Source organism: Callorhinus ursinus, unplaced genomic scaffold, assembly GCF_003265705.2.
Source record: "Callorhinus ursinus isolate GAN/ISIS: 27379988/994484 unplaced genomic scaffold, GSC_fseal_2.0 scaffold9, whole genome shotgun sequence".
Classification (NCBI taxonomy): Eukaryota; Metazoa; Chordata; class Mammalia; order Carnivora; family Otariidae; genus Callorhinus; species Callorhinus ursinus.
In genome coordinates this window covers 10,040,087-10,058,874 of record NW_027397071.1, presented here as the reverse complement: position 1 = coordinate 10,058,874, position 18,788 = coordinate 10,040,087, and the positions used below count along the sequence as shown (strand labels likewise).

At 45.9% G+C, this 18,788-nt stretch overlaps 1 protein-coding gene across 1 annotated transcript in view; it reads left to right on the top strand.

Moving 5' to 3' along the window:
* Window positions 1-18,788, top strand: part of ELAPOR1 (endosome-lysosome associated apoptosis and autophagy regulator 1) — a 67,033-nt gene that overhangs the window by 20,628 nt on the left and 27,617 nt on the right. The window contains exons 3-4 of the mRNA XM_025872343.2: window positions 11,663-11,783; window positions 13,854-14,046. Of these exons, the coding sequence (XP_025728128.1) occupies window positions 11,663-11,783; window positions 13,854-14,046 (314 nt within the window). The remainder of the gene's footprint in view (window positions 1-11,662; window positions 11,784-13,853; window positions 14,047-18,788) is intronic.

Below are 18,788 nucleotides of genomic sequence, written 5' to 3'. Positions count from 1 at the left end.
AAGTACATTTATAAAAATATAAACATTATTATCATTCTAATATAAATTGTTAGCAGATAAAATTAATGAAAAGAAAGTATTATTCCATAAACCCTGAAGACCAGTATTGCCACCACAGGTGGATGATGTTATCATTCAGTTAGGTATGGAACATCAGTGGGGGAGAGGAGTTAAGAACTATTTTTAAATGTTGGATCTGATGTGCCTGAGGAATACCCTCATAGTTAAAGATAAGGATCAGGAGCTCCAGGGTAAGGGCTGAGCTCAAAGTATAAACCTGGAATCATCAGTCCATGAAGGCAATCGAAACTTTGGAAATAGCTTTGTGTAAGAGATTTGAACTGAGCTTTAGGAAATCTATGATTTTAATTGAACAAGAAAACACAAACGTAGAAGGATGGATTTACCAGCGGAGGAAAGGAGCAAAGCCAAGAACACTACGGATACTGTTAGTGGTGTGCTGGTCAATGTTTAACAACTTGCTCTTCAGAGGTGAAGGGAAACCCTGGTTTATCGTGTTTGCTGATTTCCAGGGTATAAACGCTCCCATCAGAGTCGGTGTCAAGCTATCAGTGTCACTGAGCCTGGGGCTGGGAACGGGATGAGCACAATCAGCTGAGGGAAGCTCCAGCTAGGACCAAGGGAACATAGCCCGCAGCTAGACACAGTCCTAATGGAGAGGGAGGATTCTGTCCAGGGGTAGTGTTGGATAGTGTTGGATAGGTTTAAGAGATAAAGTGGACAGCTAGTGTGGCTGTGAAGACAGATAACAAGCAAGTGTTGACGAGGATGTGGAGTAATTGAAACCTTCATGCAGCTGGGAATAGAAAATGGCGGCTGGGCAGTTTTCCGAGAAGTCAAACATAGAGTTACCATCGGACTGAGCAATTCCACTCCTCAGTATATTTCCAAGAGAACTAAAAACACGTTCCCACCAAAACTTGTATGTGAATGTTCATAGCAGCATTATTCACAGTAGCCAAAAAGTGGAAACATCCCAAATGTCCCAGTGATGAATGGGTAAATAAAATGTGGTATATCCATACAGTGGAACATTATTGGGCCATAAAAAGGAATTAAGTACTGATACATACTACCACATGGATGAACCTCGAAAACACTGCTGATTAAGAGAAGCCAGATACAAAAAGCTGCCTATTAGGGGTGCCTGGTTGGCTCAGTCAGAAGAGCATGAGGCTCTTGATCTTGGGGTCATGACTTCAAGCCCCACGTTGGATATAGAGATTGCTTAGATAAAATTAAAAAAAACAACAACAACCCAAAAACCACAGAGGGCCACCTATTGGTGGCATAAATTCCATTTATGCAAAATGTCAGGAATAGGTAAAGCCACACACACACAAAGTAGACTGGTGGGTGCCAGGGGCTGGGGGAGGAGAAGATGTAGAGTGATTGCTGATGGGTAAGTTTGAGGACTCTTAACCCCCAGTTTGAGAAACAGTATTCTAGGAGACTGTGGTGTTGCAGCCGTTCAGATATGTTTGCTCCATTGTTGTTATAGAAGGTCTTGTTGACTTGGCCCTCCAGGCTGGAAGTCCGTCCTCTGGGTTCAAAATTCTCCATCATAAACAGCTAACACATCTGAACACTAAGCTGTCCTTGGAGAGTTTTGCATAGGCCAGTACCTAGTTGCCCAGTTTCTTTCATGCATGATTAAAAGCTCAGGTGAAAAAATTTAATGGAACATTTTGATCTCATTAAAAAACCAAGAAAAGCACATCTTTGAAATATAATCTCATAAAGCCCTGCCATGTAGACAGATGTGTGTACCAAGCTCTCACCTATCAGAAATGGACTGGAATTTATAAAGGGACATTTTGTTTCCTGGTGACAAAGCCATTTCAATCCTAGGGATATTTACAAGCAATACAGAAAAGCTCTCTCCACCTGACAGGCCGGCTGCAGGTACCAAGTGTCTAAATGTCAGCAACCAGCTTTTCTCTTGGAGAGATTAGCTTTGTGGGGGTTGCTGGGGGAGAAAAAGTGGGTAAAGGACAGATGTTATTTCATATGTATGAGCAGACTGGGATCAGAGGGTGAGTCGGGGCAGGCGGTAAACAGCAAGGGGAAACCAAGGGGTGCTCTAACTGTCGTTGTCATCATTGCTGTTAGGCCACAAATGTCTCCTTCCTCACGGCCCTGTTGTCAGAAAGAGGAGGGAAGAGCCTGGGCGCCCCCTCCGTGAGCTCTCCCCAGGCAGGGTCATAGCAGTAGCTGGCTTTGTTTTCTTTTTTCTTTTGTTAGCCCGTTTACTAAGAGCTTTCCTGAACATCATCTCCTAACTGTCCCGAGAATTTGATATTACTCAGTTTGGGTAGGTGGGATCTATTTAATCATCTTATAAACAGACAAACAAATAAATAAAATAAATTGTGGGTCCCCAGGGTGGCTCAGTCAGCTGAGCGACTAACTTTTTTTTTTAATGTTTTATTTATTTATTCATGAGAGTCAGAGAGAGAGAGAGAGAGGCAGAGGCAGAGGCAGAGGGAGAAGCAGGCTCCCCGCCTAGAAGGGAGCCCGATGTGGGACTCGATCCCAGGACGCTGGGATCATGACCTGAGCCGAAAGCAGACACTTAACCATCTGAGCCACCTAGGCGCTCTGAGCGACTAACTTTTGATCTCAGCTCAGGTCTTGATCTCAGGGTTGTGGGTTTGGGCCCAGCGTGGAGCCTACTTAAAATAATAATAATAATAATAATAATAATAATAATAATAAAGTTAATTTAAAAATAATCTTAGCAGGGCGTTGTCATCCCTGTTTTATGGGCACAGGGAGATTTAACAACTGGTCCCTGGTTGTGCAGTTTGGGGTGACAGGACAAGGTGAGAGTCTGGATCTTTGCGCTCTAATCAAGAGCACCTTGCACAGCTCCAGAACCTCTGTAGAGTCTACCTTTTCCCCATCATGCAGTCATTGAACAAATACTTAATGATAGCTACTATGTGTCAGGCACTGTTCTGGGCACTTGGGCTATTATCAGTGAACAAAAACAAAGCTGCTTCTTCTTAGGGAGTTTGCATCTGATCTGGAGTGAGGGCAGGGGCAGAAATAGACAATCAACATAATGAATAACTAAGTTATAAAGTGTGCTGGAAGGTGGTTATGTGTATGGAAAAAGGAAGTCACTCAGGATTTGAGGATCAGTGGGGTGGAGGGGATTGGATTACAGTTGTGAACAGAGAAGTCACAGCAGTAGGGATAATATCAGGGGCACTGGTGGGGGCTAAAAGGGAAGATGCACATAAAGTGACCAGCCCAGAGCCTGGAGCAGGGGTGCTCATCAGTGCTCAGTAATGGTGGCTCTCATCACCACACCAATTCTGTGTGCCTATTACCCTGGCAGTTCTCCCAGGAGCCCCCAGGCCAAGGCTGTGCCCAAAATGCACAGGCAGCTCAGGTTCCAGACAGGTTGGACAGCAGGGTCAGGGTCATGCCTGGCCCAGGGCATGGTGGCACAAACTGCCCGAGCCGGGTGTAAAGATTCAGTATCCAGTTTTGTCCAATGTGTCCACGGCCAGACCAGCAGGGCAGGTCCTGCCGGGGTGACCGAGCACCGTCCCTGCTGTTTTTGACCAAAATGGAAGCTGAAAACCCAGAGTGGAATAGAAAATGCTGAAAGAAGGGGCAGCATAAGGCCAGGGCTCCCCCATACTCCTTCAGACTGGGAACCCCAGGGCTCCCGGCATCCTTGTTGCTAGGCAACAGCACACAGATTGAGGACAGCCAGCAGGGGCCAGCCTGCCTGGGGTCTGTTTGCTTTGGCTGCTGCTGGGTCTGGTGCCTGTTCTGGGGGAAAGGCTGTGTCGCTTGCAAGGAGAGGAAACACCTGACTAGGAGCGTTATTAAGGGAAGGCCACAAAGACATCCTTGACTCTGCCTCTGTTCCACCTTGAACCATTTGCTCCTTCAAGCAGAGTCTGGGGTGTCAAAATTTGGTTAAAACACAATCTTCACTGAGAAGAATGAATATGTAAGATTTTAGAAAAACAAAACAAAACAAACACAGCATTGCTTCGTTCAAGCGGGGGAATCCCCACTCCCCTCCAAAGGGGCTTTCTAAACCCCTGGACTCTGGACCATAATTTGAAAATCCTTGACTTAAATTATTTTAGCCCCCTGTTAAGAAGTAAACAGCCTTTGTGGGGCAAAATAGTAAGCTATTTATTTTATTTTATTTATTTATTTGAGAGAAAGAATGAGAGACAGAGCACATGAGAGGGGGGAGGGTCAGAGGGAGAAGCAGACTCCCTGCTGAGCAGGGAGCCCGATGCAGGACTCCATCCTGGGACTCCAGGATCATGACCTGAGCCGAAGGCAGTCGCTTAACTAACTGAGCCACCCAGGCGCCCAATAGTAAGCTATTTTTAAATTCTTAATTTTATGACAGATTTTCATGGTTTTCTGCTGGGGGAGAGGGGTGGTGGATCACAGACTCCTTTGAGGATCTGATGAAATCTATACACCCTCTGCCCAGGAAAATGCTCATACCTGCAATTCTGCATCTCATTGTATCAAGGAAGTGGTCCATGGGTCATAGATTAAGGATCTCTGTCTTGTGGGACATTTGTTTACCTGATTTGCTCCCAAATAGGACAACCACTTAAGTCTTAAGGCATAGAAGGGTGAGTTTTGAAGGAGGAAGAGAAGAAAGGGAAAAAGATCTAGACGAAAATCAGAATCTTGGGGTTGGGGGCGCCTGGGTGGCTCAGTCGTTGAGCATCTGCCTTGGACTCAGGTCATGATCCCAGGGTCCTGGGATCGAGCCCCATATTGGGCTCCTGGCTCAGTGGGGAGCTGCTTTTCCCTCTCCCTCTGCCTCTCCCCCTGCTCATGCTCTCTCTCTCTCTGTATCTCTGTGTCTCAAATGAATAAATAAAATCTTTAAAAAAAAAGAATCTTGGGGATGGAGCCCAGGAATCTGTATTTTTAACACGATCTCCAGGCAGTTGTGATGATCAGATAGACGTGGGCACCAGAGGTCTGGAGGTGGTATGTCTAGGTCCTAGGGCCCAGGAGACACTGCTACTGAGTTAGCAGTCCTCTTGAGAGTGAGGAGGAGGGAGGGAGAGAGGGAGAAGTTCTGCTGCCCTCCCCAGTCTGATAGGCTGGAGAACAATAGGAAAGATCCTGTGTTCACAATGGGAAACTGAGGTCACTGTGCCCCTGAGCCTCAGCCAGACCATTCATCCAAAACTTGAATGAGGGCACTCCAAAGCAAAAAGAACAAAGAACAGGGGTTCATCCTGCTAGGGTTAGGCCTAAGAGAAAATCTCATTTGGGACACTGATGTTCAAAATCCGATATTTCTCTGTGGTTTTCCATGTTCCATATGCCGTCCTTCCCAGCAGAGGTTAGTGTCTCCTTGATAGTCAGGATTGTTTCATGGGATCTGCTCCCATCTGAGTCAGGTGCTTTCCAAGCAAAGAAGCATTTGCCCCTGAGTCAACAAATACCTATTGATCCCACTGTATCAAGCTTAGGGCGTTTGCCTGGCCTACTCTACCCCCATCCTGACATTCCCTCCAGAGGGTCTGTTTTTCAGGGATGGCGAGAGTAGGGGATGAGCCTGCAGTTGGGGGCAGAGCAGGAGGTGGCCTCCTCCAGACCCCAAGGCCTATAGTCAAAATCCAGGTTTACTTAAGATCCTGTTCCTTGACGCAGGCCCTGTCCCAGCCAAGACAAACGCAAGTTGTGTTTATCTTCTGCTTCCTTGGCGGTTGTGGCTTTCTGCAACAGTGACTTGGTGATACTCAGATTTAGGGTATGAGAGCCCCCGCTTGGCTCTGTCTATCCTGCCTGTGGCAGGGGACATATCCCCTTCTCCCCCCATTGCTGTTGGCAGTGATTCCTCACCCTGTCAATGTTTTATGCAAGTGTAGCCATTTATCCAATTCGAACAGTGAAGATTTGTGCATTCCAATGTAAAAATAAAAAATAACAATAAAAATAAAAAATAACAACAACTCCAGAAGGGAGGAATAGGTGAAAGTAAATGGGGAGTGGACACGGGTAGATGAACAAGAATGGCAGAAATTAAGTATTGAAACTGGGGGATGGGGGTCATTATATTCTGTTTTTAAAAAGTAAATATTTGACATTTTCGACAATAAAAGGTAAAAAAAAAAAAAAAGGACTTGGAGATGTCTGTTTTCGCTTAGAAATCTCCCTCCCTGATCAAGAACCTTAAAGAAACTCATAATCTTTACCCTAGTAAATTCCACTTCTGGGAATGTATCCAAATCAAATAATGAGAGGTACACAGAAGGCTTCATAGTAGTGTTATTTAAAATAAGGAAAAAGTTGGACAAAACTCAGTGTTAAAGGAACTGTGGTACAGCCATTAAAGACACGGGAAAGTGCTTGTGACCAAAATTGTAAAAAAAAAAAAAAAAAAAAAAAAAAAAAAAAAAAAAAAGTCAGAGTACAAAACTCCAAACTGTATGATCTTCATTTTGTTTTCAGAAATGCATGTGCACGTATAGAACAGGACTCTGGAAAGAAATGCAATCGTACCTTTGAAGTAGTGATCTCTACTTGCTGGGCTTGCAGTCGATGTTTACTGTCATTTTAATTGTAGTCTGTATTTTCATCTTTTCCGCAATGAATGTGGATTACTTTGATAATTATTTTAAAAACTGAGCAGTGCCATTTTGAAGGAAGCAGGGGGCAACGGTGGAAGAGAGAACAGATTACCGTGCAGGATCCGGCCGTAGAAGAATAAGGTATCAGAAGTGGAAGGAATCTTAGAAATGGCCTAAGTTCAACCTTCTCAGTTTATAAATATGAAGACTGAGGCCCAGAAGAGCCAGTCCCTCGGACGGCTTGCTTAGCACAGCACGGAGCCCTCACTTCCCTCCTGGGACCTCTGCGGCTCTGGAGCCATTTGACTTTCCAGCCAGTCTGGGCCACCCATTGCCAGTGTCCGTGGCCAACTGGACTGGGGAAATGCCCTGGCAGGAAGAAGGTCAGAGAAACAATGGACCTCACAGCCACCCGATCACCCAGTGCCTCTCCCTCTGACAGTCTTGCCCGACCCTCTATCTATTGGGCCCTGCTGTCACAGAGATTACTTCGAAGGAGTGAGGTTAATGTTTGGGGCATCTGGCCGTGTCGTGGCTTTCAAACCACCGTGAGTTGAAAAGAAACAGTGTGGTTCCATGGTTAGTGTCAAGTTGGCATCAGAGACGTGTTATAGCCTTTGCCAGAGTCTTCAGACATGGCCTTAGTCCATTCGGGCTGCTCTAACAGAATACTGTAGACTGGGTAGCTTCAAGGGCAAACATTTCTTACTCATGGTTCTGGAGGCTAGGAAGTCCAAGATCAAGGTGATCAGGGTGTAGGCAGATCCAGTGTCAGAGGAGAGCACTCTGCCTGGTTTGCAGATAACCTTCTCAATGTGTCCTGCCTTATACGAGACTCTGTTCCTCTTATAAGGATACTGATCCCTTCATGGGAGCTCCAGCCTCATCTCCTAATTACCTCCCAAAGGCCTCACCTCCAAATACTATCATATCAGGGCTTCACCATATGAATTTGGGGGGGACACAAATATGCAGTCCATAACAGATATCAAAACCTTCTCTGGAGAAAGTGCGGGCAAGCAAGAATGTGCAAGGATAATTAATTATAGAGGATGGCAGAAGACCAGAAATTAGCCTACTTACATACGTGTTTATGATCTGTCTCCTCCCTGCCCCATACCTGCCAGCAGACTCCCCACCACATACACATCTGCACTCCGTGAGAGCGGCGACCGTCTCAGACAGCACTGCTTCCCCAGAATTTAGCACAGAAGAGGGCCTCAGGAACCTCCTGTCGAATGAGGACTGAGTGAACACCATTTTCCTAGAATGTGGGAGACCCGACATGTTCCAAGTTAACAGTGTATCCAGACTTTAAACATTTTAATTCCAAAAGAGCAGAATGTTTGAAAAACAGTATTTTTCAGGGGCGCCTGGGTGGCTCAGTCCTTGAGCGTCTGCCTTCAGCTCAGGTCATGATCCCGGGGTCCTGGGATCAAGCCCTGCATCGGGCTCCCTGCTCTGCGGGAAGCCTGCTTCTCCCTCTCCCACTCCCCCTGCTTGTGTTCCCTCTCTGGCTGTGTCTCTCTCTCTGTCAAATAAATAAATAAGATCTTTAAATTAAAAAAACCCCGATATTTTTCAGCACTTCATGTTGATTTTGCACAACTGTAGCACAATGCTTTCAAGAGCTGTCGGTAGCAAGCGCATAAGCACCAGGGGCCCACCAGGGGCGGGCATATCTAGTAGAGACTGTCATGATGTCCACTCTGTCTGTTGTCTTTCGCTCCTTCCTCCACTCCTCCCTCTTGGTGTCTTTTTAATTTGGCCAATAGATATACTTTTCTCTGGGGGATATTTCTTAAATGTAGACTACCAGATCATAGGCTTCTACTCTCTGGGGTGTACTTAGTAGGATAAGTCAGAGATTGGGCAGGTTCCTGTAGCATACTTTTTTTTTTTAATTTTAAAAATCGTAGTGAAATACGCCTCTCTCTCCTTCTGCCCCTCCCCCCTCAAATAAATAAACATAAATCTTAAAAAAAATAAAATTGTGATTTGGATATGCGTCATATCACTGTGCATGGAGAGCAAGGAATTGTGTGCTGGACATACATACCAAATACACTGGTGTGTCTCCTTTGTCAATCTGTATGTTAGGCAGACTGTACACTTTCAAAGACAGATCACTGGGTACTTGATTTATTCGCAGAACGCTGGTTATAGTTGAGGCGTGATGCCAGTTAATGTCTCTGATTTAACTGTCTGTCTAAGCTTATGTCTTGAATGGTGAAATTCTCCAAGTGTAGCTCAGATTTGAAACAGCTGCAGCAGACCCAGCCACCTTAGAGGGTGGAAATATCCCCAAGTGACATGAAGTAAATTAACACATATTGAAAGGGGAATTTTCTATGGCTAGGAATCAACCATTTTCCCAGCAAACTTCCTACCCAAGTGGGACCCAGGGGACACCAAATGAAAGGCGGCGAAAAGAAACGAACTTAGACTGTGTGTCTCCAAAAAGCCAAATGCAATCCAAGTGAACTGAAATGACCTGCCCGAACAGATTAGGTATTTTAACACCAATTCTCAGGCCTCAGAAGTGAGTCTGCCTCCTGGCAGACAACCAACACTGTCTTATTTCCTTTTTAGATTTGGCTGTTAAATTTGGCCCAGTGGGAGCTTGTGTTTGATTGGACGTATGAAGGTGGCGGATTTCGGGTGGGAAGGCCCGGGTTCTAGCTCAGTGAATTACCTGCTGTGTGAGCTCGGACAGGACATTTCACCTCGTTGAGAGTGTTTTCTCATCTGTACAACGAGGGAAACTCTCCTGCTCTGCTTGCCTTATGGGGAATTCGAAGATCAAATGAGACCGTGTTTGGGAACTGTGAAATCACTATGCAGATGACCAGCATAATTATGCTCACAGGCAGAACATCGAATCCCTTCTGCCTGGTTCACTCAATTCTGCATTTAATTTACACACTGTGGATTTTAACCCTCATTCTTCTTTTTTTATTTTTAAGGATTTTATTTATTTATTTGAGAGAGAGAGAATGAGAGAGAGAGCATGAGAGGGGGGATGGACAGAGGGAGACACAGTCTCCCTGCTGAGCAGGGAGCCGGATGCGGGACTCCATCCCGGGACTCCAGGATCATGACCTGAGCCGAAGGCAGTCACTTAACCAACTGAACCACCCAGGCGCCCTTAACCCTCATTCCTGCAGGAAGACCCTTTGGGGAGGAGTATCATTTCTGGACCTGGAACTGCTATATGTGTAGTTGCCCTATTCATCTCAGAGTCATCTGAGATCAGGAAAAGACTGGAATTATGGGGAAAAACAGACCCAGAGAGACAGTAGTGCAAGGGCACAAAGGATTGCCATCCTGCTGTTCTTTCTTTCCTAGATGACACTGACATCTAAGTCCAAAGATTCTCATCAAAAGTTAGGCTCACAGTTCCCCCAATTTTCCCCTTCTCTGCATCTTCTCCCTGTGGATGAAAATGCTGAGTTTGTGTGTTGCTATCTTGAGCCCTACTGGACACAACACTTAGTAACTCTAATGATTGGGCATAAAATATATATCTGGTAAATATTTATAATAGAGGGAAATAAAATCATTCTCTTACCATCTTAAGTTTCTGAGACTACAGCTCGAGAAACGATACGTTCAAATCTGAGGTGCCATTGCTTCTAAGACCCACCATTTTTTACGCACTGCGAAGAGAGGAAAAGCATTATCAGTTAAAATATGACACAGTGCTTTCTCACTGTGTCATTTGTGATTTCACAGATGTTAAAATGTGAAAGAAATATGCACCTTAGAACAGATGAAATGCAGTGTGTTTACCTCTTCCAAAAGGTAAAGTTTTCTCCTTTTGGTTCTGATGCATTCTTGGATTAGCAAACTTCAAAATGGTCTCATTTTTGGTCTCTGCTCCTTGCGTTTACACGTGGCATGCAATCATGCTTTTAGGTGGGTTGAAGAGGGACAGTAAATCTATTTTTCTTATGGCTACTATAGTACCAAGTACTTTGGCACTTGAATATAAATTTAGGTAAAGGCGGCTTATAAAATACTTGTCAGAGCCAAAATTACATTAATCCTGTGGTCTGTCACTTAGTACAAGTTTTAAAAGAGGAAGAAATGTTTAAGGGTATGGGATGCATCTATTGTGGTCTTTTTTCCTGCCACATAATGCTTTTTATTATTTTTGTTGTTACTATTATTCTATGTAATACTTGATTTGGCTGTTTAGTGGCTGTTATTTAGGTTATTCTTGGTTCAGGAAAGTGAGTGAACTGTGAGTTTCCCAGTGCACAGAGAAATTAGGCATGAAGAGGTTCAGATGACGAGAGCTGCCTGGGTGGAAATAATGATGTTTTCATAAAATGCAAGGTGGGAATTTGGAGTCTTTCTGCGCAGAAGGGAGTATGAAGAACAGGGAAATACAGCTTCTGTGACAATCCTTTGCACGTTTTTCATGGACCAGAACTTGCTCATAATTCTACTGTTGGGGACAAGAAAAACTACACCTGTTTCTAACTCGTTCTGTAGTTACCTTCTCACCTTACTCTGGCCTATCAGGTCATTCCTTATACACAACAGCCAAGAGAGTCACCGCACAGAAAAGATTTCTCTCTTTTTTTGGTAAAGATTTTATTTATTTATTTGACAGAGAGAGACACAGCCAGGGAGGGAACACAAGCAGAGGGAGCGGGAGAGGGAGAAGCAGGCTTCCCCGCGGAGCAGGGAGTGCGATGCGGGGCTCAATCCCAGGACCCTGGGATCATGACCTGAGCCGAAGGCATACGCTTAACGACTGAACCACCCAGGCGCTCCACACAGAAAAGATTTCTAAGGACTAGACCATGGCCGGGTGGAGAGGAAGGATCCAAGTCATTGTAGCTCATGTATGCTTCCTAACAAGCATTTGGGCACCATGATCCTTGCTCCCTGCCTGGGAGGAGGAGGGTATGGGGGCAGGGGGTGGCTGGCGTGGTACTACGTTGGCGAGTGTCGGTAGCCATCATGCTGGGTGGGCAGTGGGTGGAAAACTATTAATGTCTGATCACCACTAACCCACATCTTGCCCACTTTTGTCTCCCCTGCAGTCTGAGTACCACTATGAGTACACCGCGTGTGATAGCACGGGATCCAGGTGGAGGGTCGCTGTGCCGCACACCCCGGGCCTGTGCACTAGCCTCCCCGACCCTGTCAAGGGCACCGAGTGCTGTAAGCGGTCCCGCCTCTCGCCCTTGGCCTCTGCCCCAAGCCTCCCTCCATCGGAGCTAAGCCCTCCCTGACAGTGCCACTGACTTAAGGAATCAGATCTTTCGCTCAGTTAGCCCTCCACTCCTTTGAGTTTTGGTGCAGGAATGTTATTTCATGGCTGCAAACTGGGTATCTAAATTTGCTTTTATTTTCATTTTTCTTTTCATTGAAATCTCATCAGGGGATAAAGGATGAGCAACTCCAGCTCAGATCTTTCTTTTTTTTTTCCCCCAGTTTGCATCCATTTGCTTTTGTGCCTGTGCAGATCTCTCCAATCTACACTCCCCAGCCACAATCAGTCATTAGGAAAGACTGTGATTTGCTTTTGTTCTTGAAAAGGAAACCAGAAATGATGAATTTCTGCAGAGACAGATCTTTAAACTGCACTTGGCAACGCCTCAGGGGATGAGAATCTTCCCCAGCGGTGGAGCTGCCCACGCAGTTGGGAAGGTGGTGACCTGTCTGCAGCCCCGCCCCCACCTCTGTGACTCTGTCGTCCCAACTTTTCCACAGTTGGTAGCTACTTCCCCTCCGCTGTTCTTTCTAGAAATGCAATGCACTAGAGACTAGAGTCAAAGAATACTTGAAGATTTGGAAAGGAGATGGGGGACATTTAAATTCTAAAAAAAAAAAAAGCTTGCCTAGTGCCTGGTTCAGTCAGAAAGCAAATAAATGCCTGTTAAATTAATGAGCGGATATTGCTAAGATCTGAGCAGGACCAAGGTGTGACTAATGCTAACAAAGGAGCCATCTTCAGGTAACTCGGCCAACTCAGTTGAGCTCCTCCTGTGTGCACGTGCTGTGACCCACAACGAGACATAAAGCACAGTCTCTGCCTTCAGACACCTGCTGTCTGCTGGAAGAAGCAGATGTTCATGCATCCATTCATTTCTTCAGCAAATCTTTATGGAGCCCCCGCCATGTCTGTGCCAGCCCCTGAGCCATTGTCCCTGGAGGAGCCCAGAGCCTAGACGGAGGCACACATCAATACGATGTGTTAATATGAGATGCAGAAGAATGGGAGTTACGGATGCTTAGGGATCAGGAAGAGCAAACTTGGGCAAAAAGTTTGCAGGTGGAAAAACACCAGACACATTCAGGGAAGAACATGTGGTCTGGGGCAGGGGCAACACAGGGAAGCTGACGGAGAGGGCTGCGGGGGAGAAAAGCCTGTAGGGGGAGATCAATCTGGAAAGTTAGGTTGAGGGAAAATTATGGAAGGCTTTGAATGCTTGGCTGAGAGCTTAATTCTATAACCAAAGGGGAGTGCATAATAGTACATATCAGTGCTTTAGAAAGAGATCTCTGACCACAGACTGAGCAAAAAACCGGAAACAGGGAACTAGTTAGGGGGACCCTGCAGTGGTTGAGCTAATAGGCATGAGAATCCCGACCATCGTGGTGGCAGTGGAACCAGAAAGGAGACAGAGGTCAGAGACTCAAGGGGGGAAATTCGTGGCTGAAAGGCTGGGCACCGTTCAGAGGGGTCAGCACGAGAGGCCATGGTCTCCTCCACTGGAGAGCTCTCAGAATGGCCGAGGCTTTCCCTTAGGAACTGTCAGGGACAAGCCCAAAGTCCCTCAGCAAGGCAGAGTTCCCACAGCCCTAAATCTTTTTTTTTTTTTAGTAACAGCCTTATTGAGATATAATTTGTATGTCATAAAATTCACTCCTTGAAAGTGTAGAGTCCAGTGGTTTTTTTGAATAATCACAGTTATACCACCACTATCTAGCTTCACAATATTTTCATCACCCCCAAAAGAAACATCGCATCCACGAGCCATCTCTCCCCGCTCCCCCGCCCAAGTCCCTGGCACCACAAATCTGCTTTCTGTCTTTGTGGATTTGCCCATTTTGGACATTCCGTATACATGGAATCATACAAGATGTGCCGTGGTTCTAAATCTTCATGGGGCAAACTCCTAGATCTCGGTCCTCTGTTTCCCCTTTTAGGGTGCCCACAAGCCTCCCACTTCTCCTGGGGTGGCAGCAGCCTCACCACCCTGCCCTTATCCCTGCTCTGTGTTCCAGCCTTCTCCTGCAAAGCTGGGGAGTTTCTGGACATGAAGGACCAGTCCTGTAAGCCGTGCGCCAAGGGCCGCTACTCCCTCGGCACGGGCATCCGGTTTGACGAGTGGGATGAGCTGCCCCATGGCTTTGCCAGCCTCTCAACCAACATGGAGCTGGAGGACAGCACCACTGAGTCCATGGAGAACTGCACTGCGTGAGTGCCTGTCCCCCTCCTGTCCCCTGTGCTGGGCTGGGGAGGATGGAAACGAGGGAGCCAAGCAGCCAAGGGGAGGCTGGAGCAGCTTCCCACAGGACTGTTGGACATGACGCCCACCTCAGCCCACTCTTACTGATCCAAACTTACCGGTGACAGGCACTTGTGAGAGGATAACATAAGGTGGACAAGGGTTAAATGGCCCAGTCCACTTGAAACAAAACCTAATTGGATTTCCAGCGTGGGATTTTGGATCGGCGATAAATTTCCTCAACTTGATTTCAACACAATGTGCAAAGCGTTAGGGATCTTCCTGGCTTTGGTGCTAACTTCTAAAACTGGTCAGCCCAACTGGAGTTTGTAGTTGGGGGGGGGGATAGTCTAGGACCAGAGCCTTGGTCAGTGGCCGTCCAAACCCTTTGAAACCCCGGGGACCTGAAAATTTTCCAGCTCAGAAAGCGATCTTTTCAGGACCTGGGAAGCTCAGCCCAGGGTCTGTGGGAACTGGTGAGCTATCCTTATCATATCTTTGGATATTTAATTCCAGGGACAGGAATTAAATGATGCGCCTTTTATGTGTCAGGCACTGTTCTGGATGCTTTCCCTATATTACTTTCTAGAGTCCTCTCAAGAACCCTCTGCAGTTGGTATTATTGTTCCCTTTACACAAATGAGGAACTGGAGGCTCAGAGAGGTTAAATGACTTGTCCTTTTTTACCCAGCTTAGAACCAGTGATACTGGAAATCAGGCCCAGTCCCAAGCTTTCTACTGCCCCATGCAGACACTCTCAATAACATGTAGTGTACGCAAGGCAATGCTAGGTTCTTATGGAGGAATTGTGAAGGGATGCACAGATGGAAAAGACAGTCACCCACTGCTCCTTGTTAAATATTGACGAAGAAGATGAGAGAAGGGCCACCTTGGTGCCTCAGTATTAAGCATCTGACTCTTGATTTTAGCTCAGGTCACGATCTCAGTGTTGTGAGACTGAGCCCCACGCCAGGCTCTGAGCTCAGCATGGAGCCTGCTTAAGATTCTCTCTCTCCCTCTGCCCCTCCCCCTTTAAAAAAAAAAGAAGAAGATGGGAGAAAAGTATATGAAAGTTTCTCTTATACCCAAGCAATCGAAAGGATAAAAAGAAGTTAATAATTGTTTACACTTGTATTACACTTGGAGTTCTAAAACTGGGACCAATGTCTCCCATTCCTACACTCCAATAGAAGTACCATTATCGAGAGAAAAAGAAAAAAAGGAAGCACCATTATCAGAGCCAGGCAGCAGGCATTTTATTGTCCAATTTTAATGTCACTTTAGAGTTTAATATTATGTGTCCAAATCACTGGCATGACAAGGTTGGCAGCAGAGATAAAGCCAGAGAGGATTAAAGCTGAAAGGGGACCCATTTGCTTCCTAATAGACAATGTGATTGACCTCAAACAAGGTGCAGGCCTGGCTCACTCAGTCAATTCTTACCCGCACCAAGAAACGGTTTCTCTCTCTCTGGGGACCTCCCTGAGAGTCCAGAAATCATTACCACTCAGCAAGACAGGATGTGGGCCGGTTAATAACAACTTGTGTTTCCACAGCACAGACGGCTTCAGGGCCTGGATCTTAAGGCAGCCCGAGACATCCCTGGGAGTGGGGGGAAAGGATGTTTCTCCTCTGTAGAAACAGAGAGGAAATGGGCACCTAGAGAGCCTTTGTGATTTCCCCACTGCGCTCAGAAAGGCGGGAGTGGAGCTAGTACCAAGATACTGAGTGCTTGGCTTTCTTGCTCAACTGTGCATTTACCTGAATCCATGCCCACTGCCTCCAACCTGACCAGAGCCTGCCTCCTGCCTATTCTGCCTCCGGCACTCCCCCCGCCCAGGGAGTCTCTGCTTCCACTCCAGCCTCTACTGGCCTCTGGGCCACCAGCAGCCAGACCCATCTACTTAAAACATAGATCCAACCACAGTACTTCCCTGCTCAAAACTCCAGATTGCACGGATTCCTGTTTTCTGGGAATAAAATCCAATACTCTGCCATAGTCTGCATGGCCCTGCCTGGTCTAACCTCTGCCTTCTGCCCATTTCTCTGGCTTCGCTCAAGTTACCTTCCCTCTAGCTTTCTAGGGCTCCAGCCATGCTGGCAACCATGCTCCTTCCCTCCTGGGTCTTTGTTTTTTGTTTTTTTTTTAAGATTTTATTTATTTATTTATTTGAGAGAGAGTGAGAGAACACGCATGCATGAATGGGGGGAGGGGCAGGGGGAGAGGGAGAGAATCTTAAGCAGACTTCAAACCCAATGAGGAGCCTGACGAGGGACTCCACTCACGACCCTGAGATCATGACCTGAGCCAAAATCAAGAGTCGGACACTCAACCAGGTGAGCCACCCAGGCGCTCCCCTCTTGGGTCTTTCGACACACTCTTCTCCCGCTCTTCTGGCTGACTCCTGCTTCACCCTCAGGTCTCTGCCTAAACGTCACTTCTGGGGAGATGCCGGCCCTGGCCCCATAGATTCCCATTACATACACACTCTTGCACCATCTTATATTTCTCTTTATGGCACTTATCAGACTAATTACTATGTGATTAGTTAAGTGTCCTAATCACCTCTATGCCTCAATTTTCTCATCCTAAAAAAATAAAAAAAAAAGTGATAAACACGGTATTCTTCTTATAGGTTGTAGTAAGGATTAAATGAAATGATCCGTGTGAAGAATTTGGAGCAATGCCTGGCACTAGAAATCAATCAACACATGTTGTTATTATTGAATGTGAAATGATCTTCACCAGAGACAGCTCTCACAAAACCCAGAATCATGATGCCTTGTGCAAATGTAGCCCACTTATGGCATCCTTTTGATTATTCATCTCACTTTGGGAGTTATTTATAGTGAATGCCATGAAGCACATCAGCATTAAGTGTTGTCTCTTAACAGGAGAAATCAATACCATTAAGTTAGTTGGGTGTCTGGGATGAGCTCAGTTTAGGTATTTTGGATATGCTTCCGTTTGAGAATAACACTATTGAAGAACTGAAAGTATATGTTATCATTCTAACACATGCAGAGGGAAACCAGTGGACTAATTGGAGGTCCTCTTCACTGGCCATTGTTAATAATTGCCTGGGCTGGTCTCAGGCAAAACAATGAAAGAGTGGGCTTATCTTTGGTCACCCTTTTCCACATTCACCTGTATAATCTCGAGTCCCTACTATGTGCCAAGCTCAGGGTTTGGTGCCGGGGCTACAATAGTGAGCAAGATAAGTTTGGTCTCCGCCCTCACAGCGTCTGTCAGCCAGCCAGGAGGACAAACAATAAGAAGAATTAAATAAATTAAAGAAGAATTAGAATATGATCGGAGGAGGAAGCCAGATTGCAAATAAACTAAAGAAAAGATGCTGAACCTCTCTAATAATCAAGAAAATAAGATTTAAAGCCCAAGGAGCTGCTCTCTCCTACAATATCACATTGGCAACAACTTTACAGTCTGACCATTCCAAATTTGGGAGCATGTGGAGCAACAGGAACTCTCTCACCTGCCAGTGGGTGTACATCAGTAGCAACCACTTTGGAGAACAGTGTGGCAGGAGCTGGTAAAATTGGGAGGTTCACATGCCCTCTAACCCAGCATCCCCCTCAGACGTGCATACAAGGAGAGGAACAAGAATGTTTCGAACAGAGTGTGTACAATAGCAAAAAAAAAAGGAAACAATCTAAAAGTCCATCAATGAGTAATGGGTAAATAAATATGGTAGGCAAAATTAGATAGTAGCAAAAATGAAGAGCTTCATGTGTGGATATGGATGAATCCCACAATCATTATATTGAAACAAACAAAAAGAGCAAGTTTCAGAACACATAAGTATGATGCCATTTACATGAGGTTTAAAAACATGCAAAAGCTCGGGTCATGATCCCAGGGTCCTGGGATCGAGCCCCGCATCGGGCTCCCTGCTCCGCAGGAAGCCTGCTTCTCCCTCTCTCACTCCCTCCTGCTTGTGTTCCCTCTCTCGGTGTGTCTCTCTCTGTCAAATAAATAAAATCTTTAAAAAAATAAAAAATAAATAAAAAAATAAAAACATGCAAAAGCACGGTCATAGGACATATTGTTTGGAAATGGCTGTCTGATTAGTAAAGGGTAAAGAACCACGTGGAGATGATAAGCACCATATTCCAGAAAGTGGTTACTTGGCTGAAAGGAGTAGATGGTGGTCAAGGGCTTGAGATTCACTGGGTGTACACCAAGGCTTCTGCTGTATTGTATTTCTTTCTTTTTTTTCCTCAAAGATTTTATTTATTTATTTATTTGACAGAGAGAGAGAGAGAGAGCACAAGCAGGGGGCGAGGAGCAGAAAGGGAGGAGCGGAGGGAGAGCAAGAAGCAGGCTCCCTGACTTCCCCCAGGTGCCCCCTCTGTATTGCATTTCTTAAGCACAGTGGTGCTTAAGTCTTTAATCTTTCATAGTATGTGTAAGTGAAGTAGAAAAAGCTGTGGCTATGAGCAAAGAATCGGTGAGAGCTCAGGGTGCACATAGCAGAGGTCAGTAGAATCAAGGAGGACTTCTCAAATGAGGTGACATTTATTCTGAGACACAAGTAGGAATTAAACAGAGAGAGGGAGGGGCTCCTGGGTGGCTCAGTTGGTTAAGCGTCTGACTCTTGCTTTCAGCTCAGGTCATGATCTCAGGGTCATGAGATCGAGCTCCATGTGGGGCTCTGCGCTGGCTGTGGAGCCTGCTTAAGATTCTCTCTCT